Raw genomic sequence first — 13544 nt, forward strand, 5'->3', positions numbered from 1 at the left:
AACAACTAGAAATCCAAAATCCCAGACCCATGACTTGCAGTTCAGACGAATGCTGTGTTTGTCCGGCCCTGTTCTTAGCAATACACGTGTAGTTTCCCGCATGACGCGATTGTACGGATTCGATCGACAGGAAGCTGATCTTTTGTCCATTGCTAGTGATCAAAACTCCGTCACCAGTCCGAAGTCGGTGGTCGTTGAACAGCCATATCAGTTCGATCGGAGCATCTCCTTTGGTAACGGCGCAAGTGACCGTCGTCGTGCTGTAGATATCGAACGGTTCCTCCCCGAACTCGAACGGCATGATGATCGGAAGAACTTGAGGGGTTTGAGGAGGGGGATAAAAGAGGGAAAAGTAATAAATCTACACAAACCCATAACACGCAATTCGGAGGAGTGCTCCGCCTGCCCGGCTTTATTCCGCGCTATACAGGTGTAATTCCCGGCATGACGCGGTTGCACGGATTCGATCGTTATTATGCTGATACGCTGTCCACTGGGAGTTACCAGAATTCCGTCCCCGGTGCGCAAGCGATGTTGATTGAACAGCCAAATGATTTCGATTGGGGCATCGCCCTTAGTTACGGCGCAGGTAACTGTAGTCGTGCTGTAGATGTCGAAGGGCTCCTCCCCGAATTCGAATGGCATGATGATCGGGAGAACTACGCAAGGGATATGGGGATATGGGAAGGAGTCATAATAAGCATTAGACAAAGATGTAACTCTAACCCATGACTTTCAGTTCAGATGAGTGTTGAACATGCCCGGCGCGATTCCGCGCTATACATGTATAGTTGCCCGCATGTCTAGGCTGGACGGACTCAATGAACAACATACTGAGTTTCTGGTTACTGTGAGTAATAAGTATTCCATTTGCGTCGTCCGATAGATTTAGCTCACAGTTTCGCGCATGTTTTAGTCGCCGGAGATTTTGTTTTTTCCTGTTTTGGAGCGTCTTGCTGGGTAGTGCTTCGTGAAGCCCAAGCAGGACAGTTCGGTTTTGCGTCGTCCGATAGATTTAGCTCACAGTTTCGCGCATGTTTTAGTCGCCGGAGATTTTGTTTTTTCCTGTTTTGGAGCGTCTTGCTGGGTAGTGCTTCGTGAAGCCCAAGCAGGACAGTTCGGTTTTGCGTCGTCCAATAGATTTAGCTCACAGTTTCGTGCATGTTTTCGTCGCCGGAGATTTTTTTTTCTTCTGTTTTGGAGCGTCTTGCTGGGTAGTGCTTCGTGAAGCCCAAGCAGGACCGTTTTTACATTCAGAAATGGAATAGTGAAAAGTGAAAAATGAAAAAGTGATTTGTTTGATTTGTGTCCTCAGTACTGTTGGTTTTTGGCCGCCCGAAGTTCACCGAACCATCCGGAAGTGACATGCAGCACATAAATTTAGAGAATCAATCCGGTGAGTTTGTTCCAGTATGATACTTTTTCTTTTGTGAGCCTTCCGGATCGTTTTTGTTCGCGTCGTGGAACTTCTGATCGTTTCTTGAACGGAAAATGTTATTTTCGGAGTTTGATAATTATATTCAGATTGCGCATTCTGTCCGGGCGGGTGTAACGCAACTAACAATCGGTTGTGGATGCTTTTTAACTGTTCGATGACCCTGGAGGGATCGATCCTGCTTTTCGTATAATTTTGAGCAGAAAAACCGACTGTGTCCTAGGGTGTTTAGTTCGAACGCGCTTCCTTTCGTTTTTCGATTATCTAAAAATACAGTACCACCCAGTACAGTTTTTCAATGAGCACAGTACAGTTTTTCAATAGGCGTGATTTTTTTTTTTTTTTTACGCGTATCGTTACACAATCCGATGACCCTGGAGGGATCGGTTTTGCTTTTTACTGGTTGTTGAGCAAAAATATTACTGCACAATCGACAAGCATTTCGCGAAATACTATTTATACTATAAATAAGCTATTGTTTTCTCTTTTGATTGCCGGCATTCAAAAGATTAATTTGAAAACGCTTAAACAACAAATATTTATGGTCTATCGCCAGCTTTCTAGGCGAATCCTGACAATATACCTTCCCCAACCTCCAACTCCGTAGCACTTATGAGGGTGTCGCTGAGTCGGTGGCCTCTCATTAAGTAAGTGCTACATCAACATTTCCTTCCCCTATCCCAAGTTACGGTAAAGATGGGCGTGGCCGGGAATAGCGATATTCATGCTTTTAGTATTCTTGTTTATGATTTGAACAAGGTATACTCCCCTGCCTTGTTCTTGAAAGTAGTCAGGATGAGATTATTAAAAAGAAACATGAATGTTGCTAGTATCCAATCTACGAAGTATACCGTAACTACGCTAACGCTAACGCTAACGCTAACTGTGAGTAATAAGTATTCCATCACCCGTTCTTAGTCGGTGATGGTTGAACAACCAGATCAACTCGATCGGAGCGTCCCCTTTGGTTACCGTGCAAGCAACCGTTGTAGTGCTATAGATGTCGAACGGCTCATCCCCAAACTCGAAAGGTAATATGATCGGAACAACTTGGAATGGACAGGGAAAGAACAAAAACGGAAAAATGTATTTGAAACTAGATCTTACCGATAACTATAAGCTCAGAGCTGTGCGATACCTGGCCGGCTCGGTTCCGTGCTACACAAGTATAGTTTCCCGCGTGTCTCGATTGTACGGACTCGATCGACAACATGCTGATCTTTTGCCCACTTTTCGTAATGAGTACTCCGTCGTTCGTGGAGATTGGATTCCCGTTGAACAACCAAACTATAGAGATTGGGGTATCCCCCTTGGTAACGCCACAACTGACCATTGTAGAACTAGAGCTATCATACGGCTCATCGCCGAACTCGAACGGAATCATGACCGGGACCACTACGAATGGGGGTTTTGGAGAAGGATGTAGAAATAGAACCTTGAACTAGTTACCGAAGAGGCTAAAATCAGTATACGAGATATATCTACAGACTTCAATGAATGCATATCTGATGCCTTACATGGTGTATGGATCTTCTCCAAACTTCAACGAGATCACTACCGAACTCACTGTATGAATGCGGACCAATTAAGTTTTGAGGAGTGGGTAAGGAGTAAAATTGAAAACTATACGTAGACAAAACCAGATTTACCAATCACTTTGAGCTCGGAAGTGTGCTCGACGAACCCCGCGCGATTCTTCGCCACGCAAGTGTAGTTTCCGGCGTGTCGCGGTTGAACGGATTCTATCGAAAGCATGCTGATCTTCTGACCACCCCTCGTGATCAATATTCCATCGTTGGTGTGTATTGTGCTACCGTTGAACATCCAGTTGATCTCCACCGGCGTATCGCCCTTTGCCACGGCGCAGCTAACCATAGTCGTGCTGGCCATGTCCGCCGGCTCTTCGCCAAACTCGAACGGGAGTAGAATGGGTGGAACTAGGCAAGGTAGGAAGGAAAGGATCGTGAACTAGTGTGAGCATCTACATGATCTAACCTATGACTTTGAGCTCGGAGGTGTGCTCTACGAATCCGGCCTTGTTGTGCGCCACGCAAGTGTAGTTTCCCGCGTGACGTGGTTGAACGGATTCTATGGATAACATGCTGATTTTCTGTCCCCCACTCATAATCAGAATACCGTCACTCGTGTGTAGCTTTGTACCGTTGAACATCCAGTTTACCTCAATTGGAGTATCACCCTTGGCTACCGCGCAGGTTATCGTAGTTGTACTTAGCATATCAATAGGATCTTCCCCGAAGTCGAACGGAATCAGAATGGGTGGAACTTGGAAAGGTAAAACACAAAAAAGCATAATACAGTTAAACGACGACTAACCTATCACTTTCAATTCGGAGCTATGCTCCGTAAACCCGGCCTTATTACGCGCTATGCAACTGTAGTTCCCTGCATGTTCCGGTTGAACGCTTTCAATGTACAAAATGCTCATTTTCTGTCCCGATTTGGTGATCGTAACCCCTTCGTTGTAATCTATCTTCGCCCCGTTGAACATCCAGTTGATTTCAATCGGTGAGTCGCCTTTAGCGACTGCGCAGCTCACCGTAGTCGTGCTCAGCATATCGGCAGGTTCGTCGCCAAACTCGAATGGTAACAGGATTGGAGGAACTGGTTTTAGGGAGGAGTTGGACAAAACAAAGCAACAACAAAACACTGTAGTCTACAGGAGTCTAACCTATTACTTTAAGCTCGGAGCTGTGCTCCACGAAACCCGCCTTGTTGCGAGCTACGCAGCTGTAGTTGCCTGCATGGCGCGGTTGAACCGACTCTATGTACAGAATGCTCATTTTCTGACCCGACTTAGTGATTGTAACCCCATCGTTGGTGAAGATCTGTTCCCCGTTAAACATCCAGTTGATCTCGATCGGTGAGTCACCCTTGATAACCGCGCAACTGACCGTTGTGGTGGTCAACATGTCAAACGGCTCGTCCCCAAATTCGAACGGCATTATCGAAGGAACGACTGGATGGAAATTTATGGGATCAATGGCAAACTAAAAATCTAAATCTACAAGCAAACACAAGTTTTGAAAACATTCAGTGTTGTGATATTGTACCGATAACTTTCAGTTCGGAAGTGTGGTTAGCTCGGCCAGCCGGATTACGGGCTACACAGGTGTAGTTTCCAGCATGGTGAGCTCGAATGGACTCAATCGTAAGAACACTGGTTCGTTTCCCACTTTTGGACAGAATGATGTTCTCGTCGGGCGGCAGTTCGCTACCGTTGAACAGCCACTGGAAGCTGATTGGGAGATCACCTTTAGTTACTGCGCACTGTACAGTGGCCATATTGGACTCATCTAGCGGTTCTTCGCCGAACTCGAACGGTAGGATGACGGGAAGGACTTGGGGAACAAGCAAAACAAGCATTAGCGATACACTAATCTACTCTGGACAATACCCATGACTTGCAATTGGGAGCTATGCTCGACAGCTCCGGCACGATTCGCAGCGTGACACGTGTAGTTCCCGGCATGACGCGAGTGTACCGACTCGATGGTCAGCATGCTCACTTTGTGACCACTTTTCGATATCAGAATTCCATCGTTCGATACAATGCGGCGGCCGTTGAACAACCAGCCGATGTCGATGGGCGTATCGCCCTTAGTTACAATACAGCTGACCGAAGCTGCACTTCCCGTGTCGAAGGCTTCCTCGCCAAACTCGAACGGAAGGATAATAGGGACGACTTCGTAGAGGTGGATGGATGGTATCGGGGATAGGGATAGAATAAGCAGATTAGTTACCTATGATCTGAAGCGTAGACGTCTGTTCGACGCTGCCTGCGCCGTTACGCGCGTGACAGGTGTAGTTTCCGGCATGGCGTGAGTGCGCCGATTCGATTAACAGGATCGACATTTTCTGTCCACTTTTTGTAATTAGAACACCATCGTTCGTAGTCAACCGACGCCCATTGAACAACCAGCTGATGTCGATGGGAGTGTCCCCCTTAGTCACAATACAGCTCACCGATACAGTGCTACCGGAATCATAAGCCTCTTCCCCAAAGTCGAACGGGTGAATGATTGGGACCACTTAGGATGGGTGGAACGATACGGGATGAGGAATGTAAAAAAACGGTTAGTTACCTATGATCTGTAATTCGGATGTTTGTTCAACACTTCCGGCACCATTACGAGCATGGCAAGTGTAGTTTCCGGCATGTCGCGAGTGTGCTGACTCAATGGATAGGATAGATATTTTCTGACCACTTTTCGAGATAAGAACACCGTCGTTGGTAGACAACTTTCGACCGTTGAACAGCCAGCTGATGTCGATGGGAGTGTCACCCTTAGTTACAATACAGCTTACCGATACAGTGCTTCCGGTATCGTAGGCCTCCTCCCCAAAGTCGAACGGGTGGATGATCGGGACGACTAGTTGGACAGTGGAAGGGTACAAGGAAGGATGCAATACGGGATTGTTAGTTACCTATGATCTGCAGTTCGGACGTCTGTTCAACACTGCCGGCACCGTTGCGCGCGCGACACGTGTAGTTACCGGCATGCCGCGAGTGCGCGGATTCTATCGACAAAAGCGAAATTTTCTGGCCACTCTTCGTAATCAATACTCCATCATTAGTAGTCAAGCGACGGCCGTTGAACAACCAACTGATGTCGATTGGGGTATCCCCCTTAGTGACGATACAGCTGACCGATACAGTGCTTCCGGTATCGTAGGCCTCCTCCCCAAAGTCGAACGGATGAATAATGGGAACCACTTCGAAGGTTGACATCGGAGGGATACAAAGGGAAAGGATTAAAATAGCATGCTACTATTACGTTACCGATGATCTTGAGTTCAGAACTGTGCTCTGCAGTCCCAGCTGCGTTGCTCGCGCGACATGTGTAGTTTCCCGCATGTGCCGACCTTATCGATTCAATGTATAAGGTACTCATCTTCTGACCCATTTTCGAAATAGAAATCCCGTCGCTACTGTCAATCATACGACCGTTGAACAACCAACCGATATCAATTGGCGTATCTCCTTTACTAATCACACACTGAACCGATACGGTACTAGACGAATCAAACGGTTCCTCGCCAAACTCGAAAGGCATGATCAGCGGAACAGCTACGTAGACATATGGTGTTGAAGGAAAGGGAAAGGACAAAAGGTAAATGTACATGCAATCCATAAATACCGATAACTCGAAGTTCGGATGAATGCTGAACCTCCCCGCACGATTCCGAGCGATACAGCTATAGTTTCCAGCATGTTCGGATCGTACAGCCTCGATCGCCAGCATACTGATGCGTTGGCCGCTTTTCGTTACAACCACACCGTCATACCCACTTTGAACCGGTTCCCCGTTGAACAGCCAACTGATGGAGATCGGCGTATCCCCCTTGGTAACCGCACAGTTGATGGTAGCCATACTTAGCGTATCTACGGGCTCCTCTCCGAAGTCGAAAGGGAAAATGGTGGGAGGTACTGGGCAAAAGGGGAAGGACAAACACGCACAAGGTTAACGAAGCACTCGCGTACGTCATATTTACAAAGCGCAGAAGCGAAGCGTAGCATACGTCCGACCACACCAAACACTGGAGTTACCGATAACTTTCAGTTCCGAGCTGTGCTCCACCTGACCAGCCTTGTTACGCGCTACGCAGCTATAGTTCCCCGCGTGCCTAGGACGGATCGACTCGATGTATAGGGTGCTCATTTTGGGACCCATCTTGCTGACCGTGATGCCATCGTTCGAAGTCACCCGTAGACCGTCGAACAGCCAAACGATTTCGATTGGAAGGTCGCCCCTGGAGACAACGCAGTTGACCGATACAGTGTCCATCGTGTCGACAGGATCCTCACCGAAGTCGAAAGGGAAAATTAGCGGAAGGACTTGGTGTGGAGAAGGATTAATAAAAAGGGAGATTAAAAAGTGCGAGGTTACCAATAACTTTAAGATGCGACGAATGCTGGGCTTCGCCCGCTCTATTGCGGGCCACACAACTGTAGTTGCCGGCATGTGCCGGTTGTACCGAATCGATGGTTAACATACTAATCCGTTGACCGCTCTTGGTGATCGTTATACCGTTGAACGAGTTCAGAATTTCTACGTCGTTGAACAACCAACTAACATCGATGGGAAGGTCACCCTTGGTCACCGCACAGCTGATCATGGTGGTACTGAAGAGGTCGAATGGCTCTTCGCCGAACTCGAACGGCATTATGACCGGGAGAACTAGGTGGAAAGGTTTGAGGAGTATGAGGGATTTGAGAAGAAATAACTACGTTTAAGGATATATGAAAAATGAGTTTGACGTCTTAACTAGTCTTTACCGATAACCTGAAGTTCTGCCGTATGCTGCGATTCTCCGGCTTTGTTGCGCGCGACGCACGTATAGTTACCCGCATGTCTCGGTTGTACTGATTCTATCGACATCAAACTGATCTTCTGACCCGTTTTACTGATTAAAACTCCATCATTCGAAGTAATTCTCGCACCGTTGAACAGCCACTCGATCATGATCGGCGTGTCGCCCTTGGACACGACACAGTTAATCGAAACTGTATTCATTAAGTCGACAGGATCAGCGCCAAAATCGAACGGGAACACGGATGGTTGGACTTGGGAGAGGAAGGGTCACAAAAAGAAGCAAATCAATACCGAATCTAACCGTTAACTAGTAATTCTGCCGACTGTTGAACACTTCCGGCGGCGTTCGACACGGCGCAGGTATAGTTTCCACTGTGTCGACCTCTAACCGATTCTATGCTGACTACGCTCAATCGTTGATTCAAGCGATTGATGGAAATGCCGTCACTCGTGAACAGTCGTCGCCCGTTAAGGAACCACACGATTTCCATCGGGAGATCCCCCTTGCTAACCGTACAATACGCCGAAACCGTGTCCATCGAGTTTATCGATTCGATATATACCAAAGTCGAACGGGATAATGTGGGGAAGTACTACAGGTGGGTTCAGGGAAGTAAAAATCAAAAGAATTATCTTAATTGTGATCTAACCATTAACCGCCAGCGTAGCCGACTGTTCGACTAGGCCAGCTTTGTTCTGCGCAACGCAGGTGTAGTTTCCGGCGTCGCGATCGCGAACCAAGTCTATCGTCAGCACACTCATCCGCTGGTTGGTTCGACTGATCGTAATGCCTCCCTCGGATGCGATCCTCCTGCCGTTGAACTTCCAGTAGATGTCGATCGGGAAATCACCCTTGTTCACCGTACAGGAGGACGTTACCAGATCGTTGGAGAAGATCGTATCGCTGCCGAAGTCGAACGGTAGGATTTGGGGAAGGACTGTTTACGTAGGAATTCAGAAAAAAAGCAATATCTCAAAAAGAATTTCAAACCATTAACAAACAATTGAGCGGTATGACTCGTCTGGCCGGCGCTGTTTTCAGCCACACAGCTGTAGTTTCCGCTATGACGATCCCGTACGGACTCAATGGTAAGAAAACTAGTCTTCTGCGTCTGTCGGGTGATCAATATTCCGTCATTTGATCCCACACGAACCCCGTTGAACAGCCAGTAAACATCGACTGGAATGTCCCCCTTGCTGACCGTACAGGAAGCTGATACTGTGTCTTGCGAGAAGATCTCTTCATCTCCGAAATCGAAGGGAACAATTTGCGGGAGGACTGGGGCAATGGGACAAGAGGAATAATAACAATTAAAATCTAATAACCATTTACGAGTAACGGTGCAACGAACTCAACGTTTCCTGCGTTGTTCTTCGCTAAACAGGTATAGTTTCCGCTATGCCTGCCCCGCACGGATTCTATGCTAAGTGTACTAAGCCGTTGATTGGGCCTGCTGATCGATATTCCGTCGTTTGAGTAGACCCGTCTGCCATTCTGAAGCCACGTGATCTCAATCGGAAGATCACCCTTGTTGACAGTGCAGGTAGCGGAAACCATATCCATAGCGAATACGGCGTCTTCTCCGAAGTCGAACGGGACAATCTGGGGAGGAACTTGACAGGACAAAGGAAATACTCTGTACAATCTACTATCATAAGCTAACCGTTGACAAACAGTGTTGCCGTATGCTGCGCACGTCCAGCCTTGTTCTCTGCCGTGCAGGTGAAGTTCCCGCTGTGGATATCTCTCACGGATTCTATGCTTAGTACGCTGATACGTTGATTCGTACGACTCACGGAGATTCCTTCGCTGCTGCCATCGATCGGTTGGTTGTTCCTACTCCAGCGAATCTGCATCGGAAGATCACCCTTGTTCGCGGTACAGTACGCCGAAACCATATCCATAGCATTGATGGTCTCCTCGCCGAAGTCGAAGGGGACAATTTGCGGGAGAACTACGTACAGGCCGAATTCAAATGGGACGGAAAAGGGGTTACAGATCAGAATTAAGCAAACTAAAGCCAAGCACCGTTGACGGACAGGACCGCAGTGTATTCAACCGCGCCGGCAAGATTCTTTGCCCGGCAAGTGTAGTTCCCGCTGTGGCGGTCCCGTACCGAATCAATGCTGAGGGTGCTGATACGGGTGCTACCGCGGCTCAACAGAATCCCATCGTTGGTGTAGAGCTTCCGGGGCGTTCGAGGCTCCAACAGGGAGGAAGTGAACTCCCAGCTGATGTCGATGGGCATGTCTCCCCTGTTTACCGTGCACATTGTCGACACCATATCGAACTGGTTGACTTGTTCTTCGCCGAAGTTGAACGGCACAATCTGCGGTAGCACTGAGGGAATGATCAGCGCAACGACGACGACGGTATACCACGACGAATTGATCGCGCGCGTTATCGAGGTGAAATGTCGTCACCAGTGTTCTTATGTACTTATCAACTAATTGGTGGTATGGACTGCGATGAACGGGTTTGCAATTACTAATTCTTTGCAAGAGACTTCTCAATGTTCTGATCTTCGGCCTTTTTGATGTCTTGAACTACAGAAGACAATAGTCATATTTGAATCCTTGGAAATGTTTGCTTATGCATATAATTCAGAACACTAAGTTTCTTAGATTGTAGCATTAGGTATTGTATTCAAAAGATGCTATGAGCGATTCAAGAACTTTCTGGAATATCGATTCTTAAAACTACATGCGTAATAAGTGTACTAGATGAAGTACAAATTCGTAGTGACTGAAGGAAGTGAACTTCATGCTCAACTATTCAGATAGAAGTTGATGAAAAATTGTTTCTCAACAATGTAGATCATCCAAGAATTTCCAAAAATATAGCTCTTTAAATCTACAAGCATAATTTGTTATCTATTGATGAAAGAAGGACTTCATGCAATTCAGAAAGAATTTCATGAAAAAATGTTTCTGAACAATGTGGGTCATCGCAGGATTTCCATGAAATATAGGTCTTTGAATCTACAAGCATAATGTTTTGTCTATTGGTGAATTCCAAATTCATGCTCGGAAAGGTTTGAAGGATTCAACTGAATATTTTAGTGAATAAAACAACTATTCAAACATATCCAAGAGCTTCCGGACGTAGGTATTAGAGCCTACTAGCGTATTAAATTATTGTTTGGTATTTTTTGAAGCAATACCAATAGAATAGAGTCTGGGATATCGGTCATTAGATCTACGTACGTTATATATAAAATTTTGATGAATTTTTAATGCAATACATACTCAAGGCAGTACAATGAGGTACTCTTAATAAAATCTAGAAAAATATATGAAGGGAAAATATGATCATAGGCAGATTAGGGCACTCAATTAGATGTTTTAAATCTACGACTACAATTTGTTATCTATTGAATTTCATATTAGATACTCAGAAAGGTTCAAAGTATTTAAGTAAATACGAAAGAAGTTGTAAGTTATCCATGAACTTCCAGATGCATAGATCCTAAGTTCTACTAACATGATAACCGATGATTTAATATTTTTAAGAGCCGACTATGTCCAGTAGATCCATGTATCTAAGTTGAATCAATTGTTGAGTTCAACGGGCGTTCCTCTTCATCCAATTACTTCCTGGATTAGAAGTCCTAAGAGATACGTGCGTGGTAAGCGATCTTTTGATGGATCATTAGTATGTCCATAGTAATTCCACACGGAGAAAACGGAAAACCCATATTTGAGTATTTTTTAACTTACTTTTGAGTTATTTTTCTCTCCCTATTTCATTCGCTCCTTCTATTGTTGTCAGAGAGCGAAGAGCAAAACAACCCAAAAACCGCACCTTAGTGCGTTACCTCAAATTTGAGTAAGTGGTACAGTACTGGAAGTTGAGTTATTTGATCTGCTGATTGAGTGAAAAGAACTAAGCCAGTAGGTATTTTTTCGCATGGCTGCAAATGAAAACAACTTCTACCCCATCAACTCAAAATTAGGTTAACGCACGAACCCCCGGAATTGAGTGGAATGAACTCACCTTTGAGTACTTCATTTTCTCCGTGCAGGAAGTGATGTTCATGGAATTTAGGCATAATTTGTTACACAAATTGTAAATATTTTGGAACATCCAAGAGAACATCTTGAAATAAAAAAACACTTTAAATTCAAAGCTCAGAAAGGTTCAAAGAATCAAATTACGTATTTCCATGATCACAGAAAGGTCATACATGACCAGAAAGTTCTGGGTCATTCATGAACTTCCAGAATCATAGGTCCTAAGTGTTGATGATGAAAGCAACACAGTGATCATAGTAGCCAAAATCCTTACACTGTTAGTTGACGTTGTGAAATTTGTTAGACAATGGACCGATGCACGAGTTCACTAATTTGACGTTTGAGCGGTGCCGAATTCACTTGTTGCCATGGTCACGTAAATAACACGGCACCGCTCAAACGTCAGATAGTGAACTCGTGCATCGGTTCATCACGGTGCTCCAATTACCGTTATTATCAAATAAAATATACCATTCAAACGGCAGTCAGCAGTTGATTCCTAACGTTGTTCTGCACCTCTGGCCCGATTTTGAAAAAAATCCTTAGGCAGAATTTTGAGTTACGCCCTTTTGAAGTTTATATGATAGAAATCACTGAAAATATGCCATTTTTACTTGTTTAAACAAAGAAATTATACAAAAAATGTAGTTTTTTTTTTATCTGGTTTTATATATTGAAAAACATTTTCATAAAAAAAATCTAGACCGACATTTGGAAAGGGCCAATGCTATGATAAGTTATTACTTATCAACCAATACACGAAAAATTATATCTAACAATCTAACGCCTGATAGTGATTTTAGGAAATTGTCCAAAGCATTCAAATATGAATGAATAATTCTTGGACAGGATATGCAGATACGCCCTTTTGAAGTGTATGGAAAGAATATTGCATGGTGAATTCCGTTTCATCTATAATCAACGGTTAGGTGCATACATAATCATTACACCTCTGCGGTTGTTCTTATTTCATTCAATTTAGCAAGTTGCACAAAATTTACACGTACACATATTGTCTAGATTGACATTATAAAAGGGCCAAAGTATAATTGAAATATATACACATCAATATAGCTTAACATCAAAGTTGATCGCAACATTCGAACATTACATATCTGTATCTACATAATTGTATATTCTATATTCTATTCAATTCTATTTAATTCTTTTCTATTCTAATCTGTTCTATTCTATTCAATGTTACTCTACTTAAATTTATTATATTCTGATCCACCCTACTTGTTCTTATACATATTTTTACAAATGCCAATGTTGTAATCAAACACTGCGCGCAAAAGAATTGAACGATACACTTTCGATATTTGTTCGACTTTATAGTGCAGACAGGTCTGTGAAACATAGTTATGCACAGCGTTATCCGACGCCAGCTCATTATGTCAGCCTAGTCCTCGACCAGTTGCATTGCAGGAGTCTTTTACATTAAACATGGTGATATGATATTTCGAAGATTTTGTCAGACTCTGCTCTTCCCAGCTCTCGACAAACTTGTTCAAATTACCTTTAAAACGAGGATCCAGCTCAAATGAAAAGCATTTAATACGTTTACGGATTACGTTTCCTTCAAAATTGTTTTAAACAGTAAATGGAGAACCGCTGCAATGACGTCTTCTACTTGGCCACAAAACGTTAAATTCCGGGAGTTTCGAAGAAGACTATGTACGTGGAAGCCCAATATTCAGTAAATTGTTTTTGTACCGTTTTGTGATGTAATCAGAGTTGCTCGCTGTCACTATCAACGC

At 44.6% G+C, this 13544-nt stretch overlaps 1 protein-coding gene across 44 annotated transcripts in view; it reads right to left on the reverse strand.

The window, feature by feature from the left end:
* The window catches only part of LOC5573626 (Down syndrome cell adhesion molecule-like protein Dscam2), a 302956-nt gene that overhangs the window by 106073 nt on the left and 183339 nt on the right, over window positions 1-13544 (reverse strand). For 2 of the 44 annotated variants that reach the window (XM_021849897.1, XM_021849863.1), the window contains exon 10: window positions 9435-9725. The exons of 33 other annotated variants lie outside the window; for them this stretch is intronic. In XM_021849897.1, the coding sequence (XP_021705589.1) occupies window positions 9435-9725 (291 nt within the window). Of the gene's footprint in view, window positions 1-27; window positions 316-2542; window positions 2831-3084; window positions 3373-3430; window positions 3719-3769; window positions 4058-4124; window positions 4413-4850; window positions 5139-5196; window positions 5485-7733; window positions 8022-9434; window positions 9726-13544 lie in introns of all 44 variants that reach the window. 9 more of the 44 variants (XM_021849869.1, XM_021849873.1, XM_021849871.1 and 6 more) reach the window with 9 other exon arrangements.

Source organism: Aedes aegypti, chromosome 3 (assembly GCF_002204515.2).
Source record: "Aedes aegypti strain LVP_AGWG chromosome 3, AaegL5.0 Primary Assembly, whole genome shotgun sequence".
Lineage (NCBI taxonomy): Eukaryota > Metazoa > Arthropoda > Insecta > Diptera > Culicidae > Aedes > Aedes aegypti.